General features: G+C 36.3%; 1 protein-coding gene across 1 annotated transcript; it reads right to left on the minus strand.

Moving 5' to 3' along the window:
- Window positions 1–1,207: 1,207 nt before the first annotated feature.
- On the minus strand, window positions 1,208–22,619 carry LOC138337430 (uncharacterized). Its single transcript, XM_069287339.1, has 8 exons — window positions 22,436–22,619; window positions 20,651–20,873; window positions 20,468–20,561; window positions 19,929–20,025; window positions 19,828–19,877; window positions 19,540–19,686; window positions 2,955–3,248; window positions 1,208–1,423 (listed from the first exon to the last, which is right to left on the minus strand). The coding sequence occupies exons 1-8, from the start codon at window positions 22,617–22,619 to the stop codon at window positions 1,208–1,210; spliced, it is 1,305 nt and encodes a 434-aa protein (XP_069143440.1).
- Between the last annotated feature and the right edge of the window lie 2,088 nt (window positions 22,620–24,707).

The following is a 24,707-nucleotide window of genomic DNA, read 5'->3' on the forward strand; positions in this document are numbered from 1 at the left end:
CTCCATTTTGGACAAACACAAGTTGTCCTACCCAAGGTGTAATGGGTCGTGTTAGACAAGATATGCAAAACAATAATTATCAAATCATAGTAATTTTGAAAAAAAAATCATGCAGATTAAAAGAGAACCTGTATAAGATGTAGACATGTCTTCTTTGATGTTGAACCAAATCATAGACATGACACTAGTTCAGAGTATGGTTTTGATTAAGCATTAAATGATTGTCATTATATTCATGATCTGTAGTACACATTTAGTGCAGGACATTTCAAATTATTAATTATTGGCAATAATGGTAGTCCTACATCGTTGTATTTAACGAAGCACAAAAAAGATTGATTATAGTACTTCAATAAAGTTTTAGGATAATATATGGAATAATAAATGTAGAGCATTGTGTCTTAGATAAAAAAAAAGGAATAACAACTTGCTTGACATGCCTTAGGGATCAAGCTTGCATATCTAACATTGTTGCAAAATATATATGAGCATGATATTAAACCGGTAAGAGGTATAGATATGAACGATACATTGTTAAAGATGGGAATTCAATAAGAAACTTATATCCTCTAAACATGTGATTGATAACATTGAATCTTCTCATCGCCTATTTGCTTAAAGTGATTTAACTACTGCATTTACAACTTTACTAGGTTGCAACATCTTTTATTAAAAAAAACATCAAGCATTAAACGGAGAAGGAAGAAAAATATTATGGTTGTTAGAACGGGAGCTTTAGTATGACATACTTTGATATCTAAAAATTAAAAAATATAATCATACCATATTTAACGTAGAGATACTATCAGACAAAAAATAGAACAAAAACTAATTTCTTTAGTCCTTGATCTTTCATAGGATGTTCCTTCTTGATAATAATACAAGTTGAACTAAATATAATACAAATTGATTACACTTGTACCCTCTTGAAAGAACAAACCAATGTGCATGACCAACACCACAAAAATAGTTCAACTAAAGTGATAATTTTTAGTTCAATAACTAAATAATCCTCCTACTATAACCAAGAACTACGAAAAATGAACAGAGTTCAGTGACGACGACGAAAAATCTAAAAATAAATGTCATCATCTCTTAAAAAATGGTTGAGAGTGATTGTAAAAAGAATTTTTAGAAAAAACTTAAATCTCCCTACACCTGCACTCGCAATTGAAGAAGAAGATAAAAAAGGGGGATGAGAAGTTCATCAAGTATAGTCAACTAACCGAACACCCACTCTGGCCAGTCTCTGTATATCTTTCATCAACTCCTTCTTCTCATCCTCAACGTGGGTTGTACTTCCCATGCTCATCCTTCTTAAAGCATCAACTACAGCATTAGCCTTACCCGGATGGTAGTGGACATTCATGTCATAGTCCTTCAATAGCTCCAACCACCTCCGCTGACGTAGATTCAACTCCCTCTGTGTGAATACATACTAAAGACTTTTGTGGTCTATAAAAACATACACATGCACTGCATACAAGTAGTGCCTCCACAATTTCAGTGCAAACACCACAATTTCAAACTCCAGGTCATGAGTGGGATAATTATTTTCATGAACCTTGAGATGTCTGTACGCATAAGCTAAGAACATACCATCCTGTATAAGAACACAACCCAAACCAACCCTAGATGCATCACAATAAATAGTGTAATTCTTACTACACATAGGCAGAGTAAGCACGAGGCTTAAGTGAGTTCGTCCTTGAGCTCCTTGAAACTCCTTTCACAAGTATCTGCCCATTAAAACTTGACTTTCTTCTTTGTCAAAGGTGTGAGTTGGCAGAAATGAAATAAAAACTCTCCACGAACCTGCGATAATAACCAACCAACCCCAAGAAGCTACAAATATCTGTAGGAGTAAGAGGTTTGGCCAATTATTAACAACCTTAGTATTACTGGGATCTACCTCCACACCGTTGTCTAACACAACATGACCCAGGAAGGGCACTGATCTTACCAAGAATTCACACTTTCTGAATTTGGCATACAAGTGATGTTGTCTAAGTACCTGCAAAGTTAGTTTGAGATGTTGTTCGTGCTCTTCCATGGTCTTAGAGTATATGAGAATATCCAATGAATACTATGACGAAAGAGTTAAAGAACTCTTGGAAGACGCTGGTCATGAGATCCATAAATGCAGCAGGTGCATTCGTGAGACCAAACGACATAACTAGGAATAGTAGTGACCATAATGGGTACGAAAGGCTGTCTTTGAGATATCTCCATCCCTAACCCTGAGCAGATGGTACCCTAAACGAAGATCAATCACTGAGAAGAAACTAGACCCTTGGAGTTGGTCGAACAATCCATCTATTATAGGAAGTGGATACTTATCTTGATATTGACTTTGTTGATGCCAATAATTGATACACATTCTAAGGGTTCCATCTTTATTTTTCAGAAACAACACTGGAGCGCCCCAAGGAGATGTGCTCAGGTGAATGAAACCCTTATCAGTGAGATATTTTCTGTAGCTTCAACTCTTTGAGTTCAGCTAGAGCCATTCTGTAAGGAGGAGGTGAATTTTGTTTAGTATCGAGTTCTAAGTCGATACAAAGTCAATCTCTCGATGAGGAGGAACTCTAGGAAAATCATCAGGAAATACATCTTGGAACTCATTTACTATAGGCACTTAGTCTATGGAAGGAATATCATGATCTAAACCATTAACACTAAAAAGATGACACAATAACCCCTTGGACATCATTTTATGGACCTTAGGGTTCGAGATCAAGGGATTAGGACAACTCGAGTTGTACCCCTCCAAGAGCAACTCTTCTTCATTAGTGAAACAAAATCTCACAACCCTACTACGACAATCCATACAAGCATAAACACTATGAAGCCAGTCCTTGCTAAAAATAACATCAAAATCATCCATTGGTAACTCAACCAAGTCTGTACACATAATCTTACCACATACAACTTATTGGGATATCCTTGTTTACACTATCAGTTCTTTCATTTTCTCCTAAACGTTTACTAACTACTATAGGATCATGTAGAACATCAGGCAATATCTCAAAAGTTAGAGCAAGCAAAGGAGTTACAAAGGAAAGAGTACACCCTGGATCAAGTAAAGCATAAAGAGATGTTGAAAATACTTGCAACATATCTGTGACCACATCAACGGGATTCTCCTTCTCCTCCCTGCCCTTCAAGGTGTAGAAATTGTTCCTTTTAGGAGGCTCGGCTGCTGCTGCACCCTGTGGATTAGGCCTAGGCTGAGCATTATTTCCAGTCTAACTCGTAGTATGTGGGCAGTCCTCAACAATATGCCCACTCTTAATACAATCGAAGCAGGCATTAGTACCCTGGATAGACTCTCAAATGTAAGCACAACCACACTTAGAACAGTTCTTTCTAGGACGCTGCATATCACCTCTAGTGCCCTTCTTGGTCTTGAGTTTTCCTCCTATAGGTATTGTACTGCTCTGAAAGTCAGAGTTCCCCAAACTCTGTTGCCCTTTTGTGAATTTGGGCTGCTCACGGATGCTAAAATTGTTTCTGTTGCCTCAATTACTAGGACCTGCCTTATCATGAGGCTATGGCCTACTAGCATCAAGGACGCTCCTCTTCTTCAGGTTATCCTGAACCTACTGGAAATGCACCATTAACCTAGAGTGGTCCATGTTATCGTGAAGCATCGCATCCCGAGACTCCTCCTCAAAATCTCAGGTGATTCCTATGAGGAACCTACTCACCTCATCCCTACTTTTAGATACAAGGGAAGTAGCATGTCTTGATAGGTTAACAAACTTCAAGGAGTACTCCCTGACTGTAATGGATAACTACTTAAGGCTGATAAACTCCTCAACCTTGGCCTCCCTCATCTCCCTGGGCAATAATATCTCCTTGACGGATGTCTTAAATAGCTCTCAAGTGATCGGAACTCCGCCGAATGCTCGGATATCCTACCACATCTTCCACAAAGTTTGTGTACCATCCTTAAGCTAATAGGAAGCCAACACAACTTTCTCTGTATTCGTGGCCCCCAAGGCCACCAAAATCATATGTACCTCGTCCAAAAACTCATACATATTTTCTGAAGTCTAGGACCCTGTAAAAATAGCAGTATTCATCCTCGTGATGTTTCATAGCCTGTCAGCCATGCTACAAACCGGTAGGTTCTCCCTTTGAACATTCTACATGTTGACCTGGTCAGTCATGGCCTAGTCCTGCATAGTGATGTCCTGTGTATCTAGTCCATAGATGCCCGCACCTCTGCGTTAGTATACCCAATTGGGTTAACCGATATTACCACTCCTTTAGTTGGACCCTGGGGTGGAGACCGATTGTCCCCAACAGCGACTCCTCCTTTCCTCTAACCAACGTTGCTCCTAGTATTCATTCTCTGAAAACTAGAAGAATTAATGTTAGACACGCTCATAATACCAAGAAATCAGACATTAAGAAAAGGTACGATAGAGGTGCACTTCACTACCATGACATAGAAACTACTCAATGTGGTTGATGTGAACTTATTCTCCTTGAAATTTAACCTACTGATCCTATAAATACTTTGTCACGATTAGAATCTATACCCAAATGAGGCCGACATAGATGACCTCTTAGAGGTTGCAGACATGCCTGAATAGATCATTGTTACTTCATCTAGGTTAATTTTAGCAAAAAAATTGAATTTTTTGTTAATTAACATTCATGTATGTCATTCTAGTAAAACTCATAAACGTTCACAATAAACCATCTAACATTAAGATTATCAAATGAAAGAAATAGTTCATAATTGCATTAAATGTATTTTTTGCAAAAATGCCACTAATACAAAGCCTGAAATGAAACACTAGTGGAACATGCTATACAACCTAAAGCCTACATATAAGTTAGAAAATAACAGTAGATATCCTCAAAAGCATGAGGGCCTACCAAATCCGGATGAAAGCTCGACGTCCGGATAGCTGCAATGTCGTACTGTAAGCTTTAGTTTCCACCTGTGTTTGCACCTTAAATTAGATATTGTATAGGGTTAGTACACACTTGTAATACGTATTTGTATATGAAAGCACGCACCAAGGACATGCCTCAGTAAGAATAGATCATTCCTAACAACATGATTTATGTAACGTCAAGTCAATGGACTTGACTTATTTGGATTAGGAAAGGCAGTGGACTTGCAGGATTTTAAATAGCAAAATTAGTAGACTTGCCAAATTTTGATTAAGGAGAGCCATGCCATGATATTAACATGCATCATCATACGTATCATATTGCATAGAGCACATAACATATTACATGTAGCACATAAAATATTGCATATAGCACTTAGCATATTTCATATCATTCGATCAAATGCCATGACACTTGGAATCATAGACTTGACATTTAGATTTTCTAAAAAGAGGGCTCAACATATGGGACCTAAACTAGGATTCCTTCTTTAGAAACCACAGAGTCTGCTTCATTCATTCATATGTACTTTATTTCATTCATTTATAAGCTAGTGTAAACACCAGATACCTAAGATGTAGTTTAAGATATTCATCAGGTTCGTTGTGAAATGTCCAAGAATGATCTAGTGTCATAACATAAGTCTATCACACCCCATTATTATCCTTTACTAACAACTTTGGTATCATTAATTTCATTATGTTCATCATTTCAGGTTGGCCTCTTTCATTCATTAGGAACTTTACCTTTAACTATCATAGATCATGTGAGGATCATGAAATCCAGTGTCTTCCCCACACCGAAAAGAGGTGGAATCACCGGCCAAAGTGACCTAAAACATGTCAGCATATATAGGGAATTGAACCCTGCTAGATCCCTATATTGGCAGTATAGTTTCAAAGACTAGGAGACAAAATAAGACCCATACCCAGCATGCCAGACAGTCTCATCTGATGAGTGTTATGTGAAAATTCTCCATTCTCGAATGAAGGCATCACCGCTCAACTAGCCTATCGTTGCTCAGTGTAAAGTTCCATTTCATTCAACTCATGCGTCATGGAATCTGGCTTCTAGTATAAGGACATCATTGCTCAATAGATGATTTATCATCTCATTATTAGTATTAAGTAAGCATTAATATCAATACTTTCATTAGAGTATTCATAGATTCTGTTCTCCTTGTTAACTTTATACTCTCATAGGTGAGTATGTTTTGGTAACATTTACTTAGGCTCATTTAAGATCGCTCTCATCTTTCACATTAACCTCTTATCTTGTTGTCACCACATTCATTAGCTTTAGCACATTTGCTCTTCATAATTAAGCACCCCTTTTTACGTGAATTTTCATTTCATCATATGTCAATGCAATTGACCATTAAGTGAGTTCCACACTCTTACTTAACCCTTCTAGGAGTTCACCATTTCATTACATACATCTTAGGTTCACTTACTTTTAAATGTATGCTACACTTATGGGTGTATACATACAAGCCATGAGGCTTCGTTCATAGTTTGTTTAAGTGATTCATATCTTCTTATGATTTTATGATACAAGTCTTATGCATCTTGTATGTAGATCAAGATCATCGATTTTGATCTATGAAGGCTGCATTATTTAAACATTTATTCACGTATAACTTATATATCACTACAGAAATTATGATAGGGAACACAATTTTGGATCCCTTGGATAACACTTACATTTTATTTTATTTAGTTTGACCAACACGGTTTGGGGAGCCAAAATTGAGCCCCAACTTCCTCTTTTCATTTACAATCAATTTCTGTCTTTATTTTTTTTGTTCATTGGGACTGAGAAGATGTGGGATCGAACCCCCACAACCTAATTTTCTTTTAGTTTCCTTTGTCCTTAAATTTTTTTTTACCAAGAGGGTGTGGGATCGAACCCCCACAGCCCCACTTTATTTTTCTCCTTAATTCCTTCTATTCTGCCTAGAGGTCTGGGTTCGATTTCCACACGCCTCAACCTTTATATTTCTTTTAATTTTTCCTTAAATATGACCAGGAGGTGTTGGGTTTGAATTCCATTCCTCTCATTTCTTTAATTTTGTTTTAGTTTTATGGGAATCGTCTAAGGGCATTCAGGTTCGACTCCCGTGTGCCTCGCTCCTTTTTATTTTAATTTATTATAGCTTTCTTAGTGAGGTCTTGGGTTCAATCCCTACTGACCTCACATGTTTTAAAAATTATTTTCTAATTCTCCTAAGCTTCAAACATTAGCCGAAACTAAGTTAATACAATGCTGGAAATTTGATCATGATTTCCAGCTCCTTTCCATCAGCATTTGCACGTTAGTTATTAGGATAATTCATATATCATTTAGTACATCTTTAGGTACATTTTTAATGAATTGATATCGCTAATAATTTTCACTCAAATAAGGCACATTACACTTCATATGAACAACATGATTTACACATGTTCTTGCACATAAATTACAATGATTAAAGCATGTCATTTCATGCTCTAATTCGTGACCAATAGTAACAACAATGCACCCACACAACCGTATCACACATTTCAAGAAAAATCTTTGATTACTCACATAATTCCGAACATATACACATACACAAAATCATCATGAAAAAACGTTTTCCCTAAATTCTACCATCTAACATATCCAACCTACGAATCAATAGGAGCTAGGGACAGGGACATGCAACGGGGAATAATCCTAGTTTTCAAAAAAGAATTGACTGAATCTTAAGCGTATCGTGGAAAAGGGACCAAGAGAAAGAAAACCAATACCTTATTTTGACGTTTATTCCACACAAGACCTGCTTTCCAACCACCTCTCCGAATCACATTCAACTCTCCAAACTCCAACACCACCCAACGAAAAACTCCTCCCTTTGCCTAACATTTTTGCTTAGTGTTTGTATATGTTTTGATTATATATTTTTTGTGGGAGTTCTTTAAGTGTGAAGAACTTTGGTTGTGTTTTCTGTTTTTGCAATTTTATTAGGCAGAGAAAACGTGAGAGAGATGAGCGTGAGAGAGTAGTTTAGAATTAGGAATTTCAGTTTGGGAGTTAGTAAAACTAGGACTCCTCATTAATTTAATAAAAACTCTGATTTAATTAGATTAGTAAAATGACCATAAAGCCCTTAAAATCATATTATAAACTGAATTTAAATACATTTTATTTATGCTTCCGTTGAGGTTCGAACCCGCGATGACTGACAACCGTGACACGGGTCATTTCGGGTCGACCCGAACAGAACCTTCCCCTTATTTAAATTAATAATTAAATTAATAAATTTCTTAAGGCAAATACGATATTACATTTGGCATGGAAAAGGCTATTTTGCCCCTACACCCTCCAAACCTAAGATTATCCCTTTTTAAGTCCATAAAGAGTCATCCAAGTAAATTTGCGTATTCCAGAGCCTTACATGGCTTGATCCAACCTTTTCTAACTCAAATGACTCCCTAAGTTAGTTAGATTGGTTGTAGCAAGGGTTTAGATGTTTGGTTCTACGCACATCAATCCATGTGAACTGGTCTAATCATAGGCATTCTTGACATATTAAGCATTATTTAACATAACCATTTTTAGGGTTGTAAGATAATACTCTTACAGCTCACTCACCATATTTTCCTATTATTTGTGAGAGTAACGTAATCTGTATAGAAGAGGGATGAAGTGCAGAGAGTGGCGTGCACGGGGAAGAATTGCAAGGTTGGGTTGATGAGGGGGAATGCATTGAACTTAGAGCTCTGGTTAAAAGTAGCAGCCCACCACCTCTTAGTGCAGATGAAGAAATCGCAGGTGAACCAAGCTCTTCCAGGTCACGAAACTAATCGATATTTTGCAGGACAAAGCACAAGTGCTCAACAATATGATCAACAAGAAGAGGAAAGAAGAAATCCAAACTTAAGAAGAAGCATAATCTCCCCAAAATAATAAAAATAAATTTAGAAAGATTGAGTAAAAAAAAAAGGGATAACAGTAAGAAAAAATATGAGAAAGAACATCCAAGTGAAGGTGATCACCAAAAGCAACAACAGCATAATGAGGAGGTGGATGAATATAGCCATATAATGTCTGAGCATAAGTATAATGAAGATAATTGATCCCTAGAAAGTAATGAAGATGAAGAATAGGTTAACTCAACCTTTCACACTGTTTATGAAGAGGAAATAAAAGAAGTTAAAGACAAAATAGGGCTGCCACCAAAAGAAATGAAGGCAACTAGACATAATCTTCAATCTGTAAATATTATTAGACCAATCACAAGATCTTGATGTAGAGGATTGTGAGGAATGGTTTGGTTATGATTTACAGTAATCTTTTTCCAAACACCATATGTTTTACATGTTTTCTAATTTGTAAGATACATATTGTGATAAATCATAGTCATAATGATTATGTTTAGTTTTGATATAGTTATTAGAATAAGTTCTTTTACTTTTATAGACTTATCTTATAAAGGAGAGATTCTCCCTCAAAATGTATTCTTACTAAAATATACATTAAGCGGAAGTCCTCCATAGGTTCTTAGTTTCTTTTGAATACGACTTGATGAATCGGGTTGAGTTGACTAACCTTAATAAGTTGGCGGACTCATAACCATCCTTAGGATCGGAGGTAAGGTTTATGCCCCCCTCTATGTAGTTTTTTATTTTAAAAAAATATAAGTGTTGGGGTGTTGTTCAACCCCTGATCAACCACAAGGGTCGTTCTATTAAAAAAACAAAGAAACAAAATACTAAACCCAAACCACTAAGAAACCCTTATCCTTAAAAAAACAAAAATCCTACCCCTAAAATATAAAAACCCTATAATCCCTAAACCTAAAAAACACTAAAGAAACTAACCCCAAAACCCTAAACCTAAAACATTCCAAAATTTAAACCATAACAAACACATAACTTGTAAAACACATATGAAATCCCAAAAATCCTAAACCCTAAACCCTAACTTGAAACCCTTGATCTTAAACCCTAAACCTTAAGAAACTACGGATCGTATAATTCAAAAAATAAACCGTAAACACATTTTCGTGTCTTACGAAATCCTAAGCTCTAAATTGTAATCCTAAAATTCGTTGAATCCTACACCTAAATACATGTTAAACTTTTACCTTAAATCCAAAAAAACCCTTAAGAAATTATTAGAAATTAAAACCCCTAAAAATATACAAAATCCCCTAAACCTAAAAAACAATATGAATCACTAAAGTTAAAAAATTGTAAGGACTAACTTCGATAAATTCTTAAATCATATACCCTATACCCTATAACATATATAAAAAAAATATGCTACACTCTAAGCCTATAAAATCCTAAAAACCATTAACCTAAAAACCCAAAACCCTGAAACATAGATAAAACCATTAACCTAAAACCCTAAGACCTAAACATAAACTATAACCTAAAACAAAACTCCTTAATCTAAAACCCTAAGAAACCCTAACAATAAAAATTAAAATGCCTAAATCTTATAAAACATAAATAAACCCAAAAACCAAAACCGGTACTAATCCTTAACTTATTAAACTTAAAACCTAAAAGTCCATAAACCCTAAACCTAAAAAAACTCAAAAAAAAATGTAACCCTAATTTTAAGAAACACTTAACCCTAAAAAATTCCTAAAACCCACCAAAACTAAATACTATAATTTAAAAACAGTAAAAAGTCTTAACCTTAAAAACCAAAATCCCTAGACCCTAAAAGCCCAGATAAAACCCTTAACAAAAGACCCTAAACCCTAAAATTAAAAGCCTAAGAAACCTTAAACCCAAAACCCTAAGAAATCTTAAACCCAACAAAAAAATAAACCCTAAAATGAATAAACCCTAAAAATAATTTCAAACCCCTAAAAACCTAGCGTCTAAACCATAAATTCTAAAGAAACCCTAACAAACCCCATAAACATTAAGAAAACTATACGTTCGAAACACTTTAATGTCCTAGATCGTATATCCTGAACCATAAAAAAACCTACACCTATACACTACTAAAAAACCTTAAACTAAAAAACCCAAAAGACCTACACTATAAAAACCATAATAAAGCCCTTACCTAAAACCTCAAAAACTCCTATGCCCTAAAGACTAAACTCTAACTTAAAGCCCTAATCATAAACCCAAATACCAAGGTAACTCAAAACATTTATCCTTAAGAATCTATATATCCTTTAAACCTTGAAATAAACCCTAAAACTATTTAACACCCTTATAAAACCCTAAGCAAATTACTTTAAACCCTAAGAAACACTTAACATTTAAACGCTACAAAATTAAAAAACCCTAAGACTAAAATTCTAAGATTTGAATGCTATCAATCCTTAAATATTATACTTGAAACCCTAAAATTCATAAAAACCTCTAATCCATTAATCATCAACTGATATAATCCTAAAAAGCATAACCAAAAAAATCCAAAACCCTAAATCCTATAAACCTAGATAAAACCTTTAACCGAAAAACCTAAACCTAAAAAAATCTAAACCCCAAATCCTTATCCCTAACCTGAAAATCATAATTCTAAACCCAAAATACTAAACCTTAAGAAACGTTGAATCCTAAAAGAATCTTTAACCATTTAAAATCCCTGCAAAACCCTAAGCTTTAAACCTTACATCCTGAAAATCTTTAAACCTAAACCTTATAAACATACAAAAAACCTAATCTTCAAACCCTAAAAAACACTAAGAAACAGTAAACCTTTAAAACCCATAAAAGAAATCCTAAACTCCAAAAACTCTAAGCTTTAAACCCTATCCAACCTTAAATCTAATATGTTAAACAATACAAAAAAGAAAAAAAAACCTAACTCCTAATACATAAACCTATAAAAGCCTAAAATGTATATAAACCCATTAACCTAAAATCCTAAACCTAAAAACACCCCAAACCTAACCTAAAACACTAAATTCTAAACCTTTAGAAAGCCTAAATTCTATAAACGTTAATGCAAACAAGAAAATTTGTTTAACCCCTCTTCAAATCACTAGGCTTTAAACCCTTAATTATATAAATCAACAAACCTTCAACCTAAAATAGATATAAATAAAACATAAGCTCGAAACGCTAGAAAACACTAAGTAACACATAAATTTTTAAAACACCTATAAAACCCAAAAGCCTTAAAACCAAAACCCTAGCCTAAAATCTTTTATCCTAAACCCAAAATACCTGAAGACCTAAACCTAAATCCTAAAACCCTTAACAAATAATTAATAGTTAAGAATCAACAAAAAAACACAAACCATTACATATAAAAAACTATAACTTATAAACCTTATAAACCTCAAAATCAGACACACAGAATTTTAAAAACCAAAAAAAATTAGTTAACAATAAATAAAAATATGAACACTAAAACAATTTTATACTGCTACAAAATCCTAAGCTCTAAACTGTAGATCTAAAAATCTATAAACTTTTAACATAAAAAAACATAAAAACCCTAAAACCGAAATCTTAAAAATCCTTATTAAACACTTAACACTAAATATACAACAACCCCTAAACTTAAATAAACTCTAAGATATAAACCCTATAAACCCCTAAATAATATATACTAAACCCCTAAGAAACAATTAACACTTCAATAAACACTAATCTAAAAAACACAAAAACCCTAAATCCTAAGAAACATAACTTAACCCTAAAAAACACCCTAAAACGCCTTAGCCTAAAATACTCTAAGATAACCCTAAAAACCACAAAGCCCTAGACCCCAAAAAATAGACATAAATCCTTAACCTACGACCACAAACACAAAAAACCCTAAACTCTAAACAGTAACCTCAAATACACAATCATAAACCTAAATCCATAAGAAACCCTTAAACCTATAAATCCTAAATTAAACCCTATAAACTAATTGCAACCCCTAATAAACTAGGATCCAAATCCTATATCCTAAAGTTTGTATACCCTAAAACTAAAAATTCCAAAAATATCTCATGACCCTAAGCCCTTAACAAACACATTACCCATAAAACCATACCACCAAACCCCCAAAACAAGCCCCTAAACCTTTAAAAACAGTAAGCTCTAAACTGTAAAAATCCCTAAACCCTAAGAGAAAACCCATGATACTAAAAACCCTTAGGAAAAACTTAAAAATCATACAAAATACAAAAACACCCAAACCTAAGAACATTTAAATTATATGCCGTATAAGCCCATTTATCCAATATTCTAAATCCTAAAAACGTATAAAAAAACCCTAAGCCATAAATCCAATATACTAAACCCTAAATACAAAAAAAAAAACATAATCCATAAACTATAAACATAAAAAATTCTAAAACCCTTAAAAAACCAACCCATAAAACCTTGATAAGCCCGTTAATCTAAACCATAAACAAAAAAATCTCTAAGACCAAAACTCTAAACCCTAACCTAAAACCCAATATGCCAGACATATAAACCATAGAAATCATAAACCCTATGCCTTAAGAAACCCTAAATCATATAAATTCTAAAATAAACCTTAGACTATTTAATTTTCCTACAAAACCCTAATCTTTAAAAAATAAATCCTAAATATTTCTTAATCCTGAACATGAAAAAAAAACACTAAATCCTCATAAGCACTTAGTCCTTCAAAACCAAAAAACAAAATCCCTCAAAACTCTAAACCTATAAAACTATATAAAAAAAACCTTAATACCAATGCCCGTTACCGAAAGAACCTAGATAAAACCATGAACCTAATACTCTAAACCCAAAAAAACCTAAGACCAAAACCTTTAACCATAACCTCAAACCCTAAATCCTAAACCTAAAATCCTATAAACCCTCAATTAGACCCTAAAACCCATATAAAACCTACAATAAGAAAACCCAAAATCGTAGAAATATGTAAACCCTAAACCTAAAGAATGCATAGAAATTCAAAAGACCATACCATAAACCTTTTAAACCCCAAAGAAAAATGTAAACCTTAAAATCACTAACTCCCCCCCCCCCCCAAAAAAAAACCAAAAATCTAAAAAACTCCAATGTCTAAAACTTATGTATCCCTAAATCGTATAAGTTAAACCCTAAAAATAAAAAAGAACTCTAAATGATAAACCCTAATGTATTAAATCTTAAAAACCTAAAACTTAAACCCTAAAAACAAAAATAAAACCCTTAACCTAAAACCCCAAACCTAAGAAAACCCTAGGCCGTAGACATTAAACACTAATATAAAACTCAAAATCCTAAACATAAAACCCTAAGAAACACTAAACCCTAGACCTTAAGAAACCCTAAATCCTATAAACCCTAAAATAAATCCTAATCCCAATTTAAATTCCCTACAAAAACCTTAAATCTAAACCATGAATCTTCAAAAACATAAAATTTTAAGCTATAAGTCCTATAAAACCCTAAATCTTATATGCTAAAACCTAAAAAACCCTAATCCCTCAACCATAAACAAATATTACTCATTAACTCTTAACCTTAAAACATAAAGCCCAAAACCCTAAACTCTAACCTAAAACCCTAAATTCTTAATCGAAAATCCTAAAGCTTATAAACCCAAATATTATAATAAACCCAAAATATCATTTGAAACTCGTACAAAGCCTAAATATCTATACCTTAAATCTTAAAAATTTGTATTTGTAAATAAAAAAAACACAAAAATACTAATCCCTTAAATTCAAACACTAAGACACACTTAGTCCTTGAAAAGCCTAAAAAAATACTTGCACCAAAACTCAAAAATCTCTAAACTTTAAACCCTTTCAAGCACTAAATCATATACCACAAATCCTAAATACACAGGAAGTCTTAACCTAAAAAATCTAAGTCCCTAAATCCTAAAACCTAGATAAAATCCTTAACATAAAATCTCTACCTAAAAAAACCTAAGCAATGATCCCTAAACCCTAACCAGAATCCGTATATCCTAAACATAAAACCATCAACCTTGAAAAACATTCAATCCTATAACCCCTAATATAAAACTTTAGAACCATTATACCCCTTTAAATTTCTAAGCTATAAACTATAAATCCTAAAAATCTATAAGCATTCAAACTAAAAGAAATAAAAAAAACTAAGCCTTAAACCCTAGAAAATCCTATGAAATACTTAACCTACAAAAACTAGGAAACCCTTAAAGCAATTAAAACATTAATCTCTATGCCCTAAAACCCTAACTTAAAACCCTACAAACCCCAAGCCCCATAGAACCAATTGCCAATAGTTATCTGTCGAAAAAAAAATCTACAAAATTGATCAAGGAATTAGTGTCTTGGATAATTTGTACAATTTCGATAATTGGAATAGAGAGTGTTAATCCATACAAGACTCTAGATCAAAGAAAATCGAAGTGTAATTTGAATCGACAATCTCTACACGTGTAATCAAACATTGAATCATCTACAACTTTGTAGAAGATGAGGGATGAGGTGATTCACAATGCTATGGTGGAAAAGGAATTTGAAGAATTGCATTGCAATTACGCCACAAATTCAAGTAAAAAGCTTCTGAAAATAATGGAGATATGAAGGAAATCATTCGATCAGTCAATATATGCATAATCATCCCAATCACAACGTTTCTTCTCTGCGAAACTCACAAAGATGGAGGCGGCAAAATCACCTCAAAATCAATATCCCACTCGCTATCCAAATCGACTCCAATCTGAGGAAATTTGAGGTATGCGAGACGATCTCTGGCGAGGGATCTTGATGAAGAGAATCGTTCTATCCAACAAACTGAGCATATTCCTATCAATAATTCACAATATTCATAGAGTCACTGTGATAGGTCAAACAGGTACAAGGAAGGTTATCTTAGATCACAAAAAATAACAAGTCAATCGACTAGTTCATCATTGTTGAGGAAATAACGGCAAATATTAAATTTTAGTAAGGATGATCGATATTAAGGTTACATTGAATCGTTTCCTCTACAATTGTAAAAGTCTATTTGTGAGTCTTCTAAAGATAATTTTTACAACAATAGACACGAAAATATCCATGGTAAACTCACAGTTACTACCTTTACTCACAATGCTGATCAAGATTAGTTAGAAGTAGATAGGAATGTTAAGAATGCTGATAATTCTTGTAGGAGTGATGATCCTATTACATTAGCATATCAATTGAATTATCCTAAGCTTTCTAGAAACATTGATCAGAGTGTTCCTAAAGTGCAAGCTGAAAAAGTTGATCAACCTTTAGGCAATCCTAAAAACTTTTCTAAGAAAGATCAAAATGCCAGAACCAGTACCCTACACTGTGATATAAACATTTGTTGATAAGTTGTGATATAATATATCTAAGAGTGGAATAAGTATAAAACTGACTACCCCTGAGATTACTACTAAGCAACAACTTCCAGCTGTCACGACCCAAAACGAGCCGCGAGTGGCACCCACACTTATCCTACTATGTGAGCGAACCAACAAATCTAAACCGCAACATTTACCACCATTTCAAGCATAATGAAAAAAATATAAAGCGGAAGACTGAAAATCTTATTAATATAACTAGTACATAAACATGTAAAAGTTTATCAACTATTATTCCCAAAACCTGGAAGTCATCACACCAAGAAAATCTATCCTCAAATTCTAAGTCTAAGAGTATTTAAGAAACTAAAATAAGCAAAAGAGATGGTCCATCTCCGAACTTCAAGACATCAAGATGTGAAGGAGAGAGTCCAGTCCAAGCTAGAAACAGTAGCTCACCCAGAATTCTGATATACTGAAGACTGGCTAGAGTTGCGGACGAGTCAAAGTTGTTGGCACGTTTGCTGCACTCCAAAATTAACAAAAAGAAAAATACAAGTAGGGGTCAGTACAAGGAACACGTACTGAGTAAGTATCAGCGGCCATTCAAAATAGAAAGCAATATACACTGAGCAATAACATAAAATCAACTACAATACTCAACAGGTGGAAACAACAAGTTCAAAAACCATTGGCAAAAACACAAGCAAACCAATAAGGACTCAAGCCTCCACACCATATTCTTTTTGGGAAAAAGGTTCTTTTAGTTTGAGTATATTACCATAATTCAAGATTCATTCTCTTTATCCCTCTTGTGTCTGAACGTGACACTCTGATCCCCTAATACTAGGTGTCAGTTCATGACACCCGATCCCCTAATACGATGTGTCGGTTCGTGACACCCGATCCCCTAATACTACGTGTTGGTTGGTGACACCCGATCCATTAACCTCATTCTTTTAGTTCATCAAGCCTTCTTTTATATAAAGGAATCATCATTAATATAGTGGATTTAAGATTTTTAAGATTCCACAGTATCATCATTAAAATCCATCATCATTTACATAATAACAACATGCAACAACACAATTAAGCATATAGAAGGATCTACAATACCACCCAACACATATAAACTGCTATTTAGAGGTTACTATGAAATAGCATAAACCATAACCTACCTCCACAGAAGAATCGTGATCAAGCAAGCTACTTCTTAATCCTTTGCTTTCCTCTTCACTTCTCCCTTTTCTCTATCGTTCTCCCTCTCTCTGATCTTTTTTTATTTTTTCTCTCCAAATTCTTTTCCTTTTACCCTAATTATCATATAATGAAGTATAAAAGATGATAAAAGTAACCCACTATTTATTTCAAGGTTATCTCCTTTAACCCTCAAGTAAATAAGTTATTAAACTTACCCACTAATTTCATACAGTTTGTCATAAATAGTTCAAAATACCCCTTAAACCTTTTAGCAGAAATCCAACCCAGTCGAGGTTACGCTGCTCGTGACGGCCCGTCTTGCCTGCGACGGTCCGTCCTGCAGGGTCGTCACAAATTTCAAAGACTCAATTTCATGAAAGAGGTCTGTGACGGTCCGTCGTACCTACGAAGGTCTGTACTGTAATTCCGTTGCGATGTTCAGAGAGTTGATTTCCCGTACCCAAATTTCAAAGTTTAAGTGTTTTGGAACGAGACACTCGACGGTCCGTCGTGACCATGACGGTCCATCGTGTGCTCTGTCGACACAGTCAGTTATTATCAAAAGTAATTCTAATTCTGGAAATTACTAAACAGGTCATTACAATAAATAACAATTTACCCATCGTTCGTCCTCGAACGATCACAAGAAGAAAAACAAGGGCGAGAAAGAGTACCTGAATCTGTAAAAAGGTGGGGATATCTTTCTTGCATATCAGCCTCCTTTTACCAAGTGGACTCTTCAACTGGCCGATTCTTCCATTGAACCTTGATGGATGCAGTATCCCTTGATCTCAACTTGCGGACTTCTATATCTAAAATGGCAACAGGCTCCTCCTCATAAGACAAATTCTCATCAAGAAGAACTGAGTCCCAACAAATAATGTAGTTTCCATCTCCATGGTATCTTTTTAGCATAGACAAATAAAATACCGGGTGCACTCTTGAGAGTCCTGGAGGCAATGCCAATTAATAAGCCACCTCCCCCACGTGCTTCAGAACTTTAAATGGACCAATGTACCTCGAACTAAGCTTACCTCTCTTACCAAACCGCATCACCCCTTTCATGGGTGAAACCTTCAGCAAGACATGTTCACCCTCCATAAAACCCAAGTCTCTAACTTTTCGGTCTGCATATTCTTTCTGCCTGTCTGAGCGGCTAGAAGCTTTTCCTAAATGAATTTCACTTTATCTAGCGACTCCCTCAAAAGTACCCCAGGGTCTTACCTCAAATGCATCAAACCAACCAATGGGAGACCTACATCTTCTCCCATATAGTGCCTCAAATGGGGCCATATCAATACTTGAGTGACAGCTATTGTTGTATGAGAATTCTGCTAAGGGTAGAAAGTTATCCCAATGACCACCAATTTCTATCACACATGCACGAAGCATATCTTCAAAAACCTAAATTCGCTCAGACTGACCATCGGTCTGAGGGTGAAATGCAATACTAAGATCCAACCTAGTACCTAATTCAGCATGCAATGTTTTCCAAAAATTAGAAGTAAACTGCGTACCTCTATCTGATATGATGGAAAGTGGAACTCCATGCAATCGAACAATTTCTGAGATATAAAGTTTGGCTAACTTCACTGCATTGTAAGTCACCTTGACCGGAATGAAATGAGCAGACTTAGTTAATCTGTAAACAATTACCCAAATGAAGTCATACTTACCCATTGTCTTTGGAAGACCAACCACGAAGTCCATTGCAATTCTCTCCCACTTCCATTCAGGAATGGGCATTCTCTGAAGTTTCCCTCCAGGCCTTTGGTGTTCATACTTTACTTGCTGACAATTCGGGCATTGAGCAACAAAATCAACAATGTCACGCTTCATTCTACTCCACCATAAATGTTGCTTTAGGTCAGGATACATCTTTGTTGCACCAGGATGTATAGAATACCTTGAACTATGAGCCTCTATAAGAATGGGGTGAATCAAATCATCGATGCGGGGTACACATACCCTTCCCTTAATTCTTAAAACGCCTTCCACATCTATTTTTGCTTCTTTAGCCTCTCCTCGCAATACGTTATCTAGAATCCGAATCAGTTTCTCATAATTAAACTACTTTCCCTTAATCTTGTCAAGAAAGGAAGATCTTGCCTCCACACAGGCCAAAAATTCTCCCTTCTCTAGTACTTCCAGCCTCATAAAGTCATAAGCCAGAGTCTGAACCTCTCTAGCCAATGGGCGTCTAGATACCTGCAAGTGAGCTAGACTTCCCATGCTCCCTGCGTTTCTACTTAAAGAATTTGCCACAACATTAGCTTTTCCCTGATGATACAAGATAGTGATATCATAGTCCTTCAGTAGTTCCATCCATCTCTTCTTTCTCGAATTCAAATCTTTCTGAGTAAAGAGATACTGTAAAATACGATTATCCGTATAGACTTCACACTTAACCCCATATAGATAATGTCTCTATTGCTTTAATGCAAACAATACTGCAGCCAACTCCAAATCATGGGTCGGATAATTACGTTCATGCACCTTTAATTGCCTCGAAGCATAAGCAATTAGATTCTTCTCTTGCATTAGCACTACACCCAAACAAGAAAAGGATGCATCACAATAAACAATGAAATTCTTACCTTCCACTGGCAGGGTAAGAATTGGTGCAGTAGTGAACAAGGTCTTGATTTTCTGAAAGCTTTCTTCACACTCGTCCGACCATACAAATGGAACACTCTGCTTAGTCAAATTTGTCAATTGGGAAGCAACAGAAGAAAATCCCTTGACAAATCGACGGTAGTAGCTAGCTAAACCATCAAAGCTCCTTACCTCTGTAACATTAGTAGGTCTTACCCTACTCTTCACTACTTCAATCTTAGAAGGATCCACCATCACTCCATCCTTAGAAACCACATGCCCCAACAAGGACACTGAATCTAGCCAAAACTCACACTTGGAGAATTTGGCATAAAGCTTTTTCTTCCTCAACATTTCCAACACAATTCTCAAGTACTCCTCATGTTCTTTCCTGCTCTTTCAGTATACCAGTATATCATCAATGAATACGATGACAAAGAGATCCAGATAGGGCTTAAAAATCCCGTTCATCAAGCTTATGAAAGCAGCAGGGGCATTTGTATGCCCAAAAGACATTACTAAGAACTCATAATGCACATACCTGGTCCAAAAAGCAGTCTGTGGCACATCCGTTTGCTATATTTTCTATTGATGATAACCAGATCTCAAATCGATTTTTGAGAAGGTACAAGCACCTTGTAACTGATCGAACAAATCATCGATGCGAGGAACAGGATACTTGTTCTTAAAAGATACCTTATTCAGTTGCCTGTAGTATATGCACATCCGAAAACTCCCATCCTTCTTCTTCACAAACAAAACAGGAGCACTCAAAGGGGATGCACTTTGTCTAATAAAGCCTTTACCTAACAACTCTTGAAGTTGGGCCTTTAACTCCCTTAACTCAGCGGGAGCCAATCTATAAGGGGGTATAGAAATGGGGCGAGTACCTGGATCCAGATCAATAAAGAAATCAATATCTCTATCCGGTGGCATACCAGGAAGGTCTGCAGGAAACATATCCAGAAACTCACAGACTATCGAAACAGACTCATTCGAAGGTACTCGGGTGGTATCATCCTTGAGGTGTGCCAAGAAAGCTAAACACCCTTTACTAACCATTCTCTTAGAATGAAGAAAGGAGATGATACGAACTGGAGTGGAAGTGTAGTCACCCTCCCACACTAACTGATCTGTCCCGATCTTGGCCAACGTTATAGTTTTAGCATTACAATCTAAGATTGCAAAATTTGGAGAAATCCAAGTCATACCAAGAATTACATCGAAATCAACCATTTCAAGGATAACCAAGTCTACATGAGTATTGCTCCCCACAAAAGTCACAAGACAAGACCTATAAACCTTCTCAACTATCACAGACTCACCCACCGGAGTAGAAACACGAATAGGCATGTCAAGCAAATCATAATGTAAATCAAGACTAGTAGCAAATGAAGAAGATACATATGTAAATGTGGATCAAGGATCAAATAATACAGAAGTAATGCAATCACAAACCAAAAAATTACCTGTGTAACAGCATCAGATGTCTCTGCTTCAAACCTCCCGGGGAAAGCATAACAATGGGCCCTATCACCTGTCTGCCCGTTGCCCCTACCATGTTGTGTTGTAGTAGCTCCGTCTTGCCCGCCACCTCGGTTGGTTTGGTGACCACCATTACCTTGTCATCCACGTCCTCCAGAATGACGGACTCTCCCATGACAACCTCTACCTCTAACTATTGGGGGTCTATAACTCTGTTTTGGACAAAACCTCCGAATATGTGTAGTCTCTCCACATCCATAACACTCTATGGAGTCAAACTTAGGTCTCTTTGAAAACGACGGAGTCTGGGGATAACCTCCAAACTCAGAGAAATGTTGACCGATCTGCGGTGGACCCCCAGCTACAGCCTGCAGTGAAGACTGAATAGGTCAGGCTGGATAACCTCCTGAACTCTGCCCTCTGGACTAAGGACCACTAAACTCACCTCCCTTACGAAAATTCATAGATGTCGATGCCATGGTGAAGTCGTGTGGTTTCACCCCCTCCACTTCTATCACAAAATCTACCATTTCCTGAGAGGATTTTGCTGCAGCAGCTACTTGTAAGGCTGGAATCTACAAATCTGACCTCAACCCCTTCACAAAACGGCGCAGCCTCTCTTGTGGACTGAAGCAAAGTTGGGGGGCATACCTAGATAATGCACGAAACTTAGCCTCATAAGCAGTAACTGACATCCTTCCTTGCTCTAGGCTTAGTAACTCATCTCTCCTCCTATCCCTCAAAGGCTGGGGTACATACTTCTCCTTAAATAGGCTAGAGAATGATGCCCAAGTCATAGGTGGTGCCTGTGCTAGTTGACACTCGACATACGATCGCCACCACATATTGGCATTTCCCTTAAACTGATAGGTCACAAACTCAACGCCAAACCGTTCTACTATGTCCATCTTATGTAGCGGCTCATGACAATCAACCAGGAAATCATAAGCATCCTCAGATTCAGCACCCTTGAAGACTGGAGGTTTCAACTTCAAGAACTTAGTTAAAAGTTCATGCTAATCACTTGTCATTATAGGCCCTGTAGTAAACCGAGGAATCGTGCCTATTTCTAATGAGGCATCCATGCGGGGAGCCACAACAGCTGCATGTTGTACTGTCGGAACGTGAGGTGCTGGTGAAGAAAACCGTGGAGGTGTTTGGCCTTGATCCGATAACCCGCTAAGATAAGCAAGAACCTTGTTAATCATCTCTGGAGTAGATTGGGGTGGTAATTCCTCATTCTGCACTTGCTCATTTTCCCCTTCCTCACCCTCTCTTACTACCTCATCAGTCGGTGGAGGAGTCACCGCCCTAGTACTAGCTGGACCAGGCTTTTGTCCTCTTCCTCTAGAGGACGTCCTCCCGCGACCTCTACCACGGCCTCTTGCCACTGCTCCTCTTCGAGCTACAGACCAGTGGCTGGCTCAGACGCATCCTGTCTTGCCAGTGTTGGTGTTGTCACAGTGGTTGCTCTAGTTCTAACCATCTGCGAAATAGAGTGAAGATGATCAGATACCAATTTGTATCACCTAGATACCAATTGGATCCAAGTAATAGCACGAAAGAAAGAAAGAATGGAATTTTCCTCAAGTCTTATAGTCTCTCAAATAAAAGTAAAGGCGTCCCCCTACCAATCCTCAAGGCTATACTAGACTCGTTCTTGTGTGATGAGACCAACGAACCTAATGCTCTGATACCAAGTTTGTCACGACCCAAAACAAGCCGCGAGTGGCACCCACACTTATCCTACTATGTGAGCGAACCAACAAATCTAAACCTCAACATTTACCACCATTTCTAGCAAAATGAAGAAAATATAAAGAGGAAGACTCAAAATCTTATTAATATAACTAGTACATAAACTTCTGAAAGTTTATCAACTAATATTCCCAAAACATGGAAGTCATCACACCAAGAACATCTATCCTCAAACTCTAAGTCTAAGAGTATTTAAGAAACTAAAATAAGCAAAAGAGATGGTGCATGTCTGAACTTCAAGACATCAAGACGTGAAGGAGAGAGTCCAGTCCGACTTAGAAATAGTAGCTCACCCTGAATTCTGATATACTGAAGAATGGCTAGAGTTGTGGACGAGTCGAAGTTGTTGGCACGTTTGCTGCACTCCAAAATTAACAAAGAGAAAAACACAAGTAGGGGTCAGTACAAGGAACACGTACTGAGTAGGTATCATCGGCCACTCAAAATAGAAAGCAATATACATTGAGCAATAACATAAAATCAACTACAATACTCAACAGATGGCAACAACAACTACAAAAACCATTGGCAACAACACAAGAACACCTATGAGGACTCAAGCCTCCACACCATACTCATTTTGGGAAAAAGGTTCTTTAACTTTGAGTATATTACCATAATTCAAGATTAATTCTCTTTATCCCTCTTGTGTCGGAACGTGACACTCCGATCCCCTAATACTACGTGCCGGTTCGTGACAACCGATCCCCTAATACTACGTGTTGGTTCGTGACATCTGATCCCCTAATACTACGTGTCGGTTAGTGACACCCGATCCCCTAATACTACGCGTCAGTTCGTGACACCCGATCCCCTAATACTACGTGTCAGTTCGTGACACCCGATCCCCTAATACTACGTGTTGGTTCGTGACACCCGATACATTAACCTCATTCTTCTAGTTCATCAAGCCTTCTTTTATATCAAGGCATGATCATTAATAGAGTGGATTTAAGATTTTTAAGATTCCACAGTATCATCATTATAATCCATCACCATTTAAATAATCACAACATGCAACAACACAATTAAGCATATAGAAGACTCTACAATACCACCCAACACATATCAATCGCTATTTAGAGTTTACTATGAAATAGCATAAACCATAACCTACCTCCACTGAAGAATCGTGATAAAGGAAGCTACTTCTTAATCCTTTGCTTTCCTCTTCACTTCTCCCTTTTCTCGATCGTTCTCCCTCTCTCTAATCTTTTTTATTTTTCCTCTGCAAATTCTTTTCCTTTTACCCTAATTAACATATAATCAAGTATAAAAGATGATAAAAGTAACCAACTATTTATTTCAAGGTTATCTCCTTTAACCCTCAAGTAAATAAGTTATTAAACTTACTAACTAATTTCATACAGTTTGTCATAAATAGTCCAAAAACCCCTTAAAAATTTTAGCAGAAATCCGACCCAGTCGAGGTTACGCCACCCGTGACGGCCCGTCGTGCCAGCGACGGTCCGTCCTGCAGGGTCGTCACAGAGTTCAGAGAATCAATTTCATTAAAGAGGTCTGTGACGGTCCGTCGT

The sequence above is a fragment of the Solanum lycopersicum genome, chromosome 7 (genome assembly GCF_036512215.1).
Source record: "Solanum lycopersicum chromosome 7, SLM_r2.1".
In the NCBI taxonomy this organism is placed as follows: Eukaryota; Viridiplantae; Streptophyta; class Magnoliopsida; order Solanales; family Solanaceae; genus Solanum; species Solanum lycopersicum.

Bases quoted from the DNA above. Each gene is read 5' to 3' on its own strand.
- LOC138337430 (XM_069287339.1), bottom strand. From the start codon at position 22,619: ATGATTAACAAGGTTCTTGCTTATCTTAGCGGGTTATCGGATCAAGGC. The intron at 19,687-19,827 runs GTGCATGAACGT...CTCTTTACTCAG, and splicing joins ATGCTTCGAGGCAATTAAAG to AAAGATTTGAATTCGAGAAA. The intron at 3,249-19,539 runs GTATCTAGACGC...ACTACGAGTTAG, and splicing joins GAAGTCTAGCTCACTTGCAG to ACTGGAAATAATGCTCAGCC.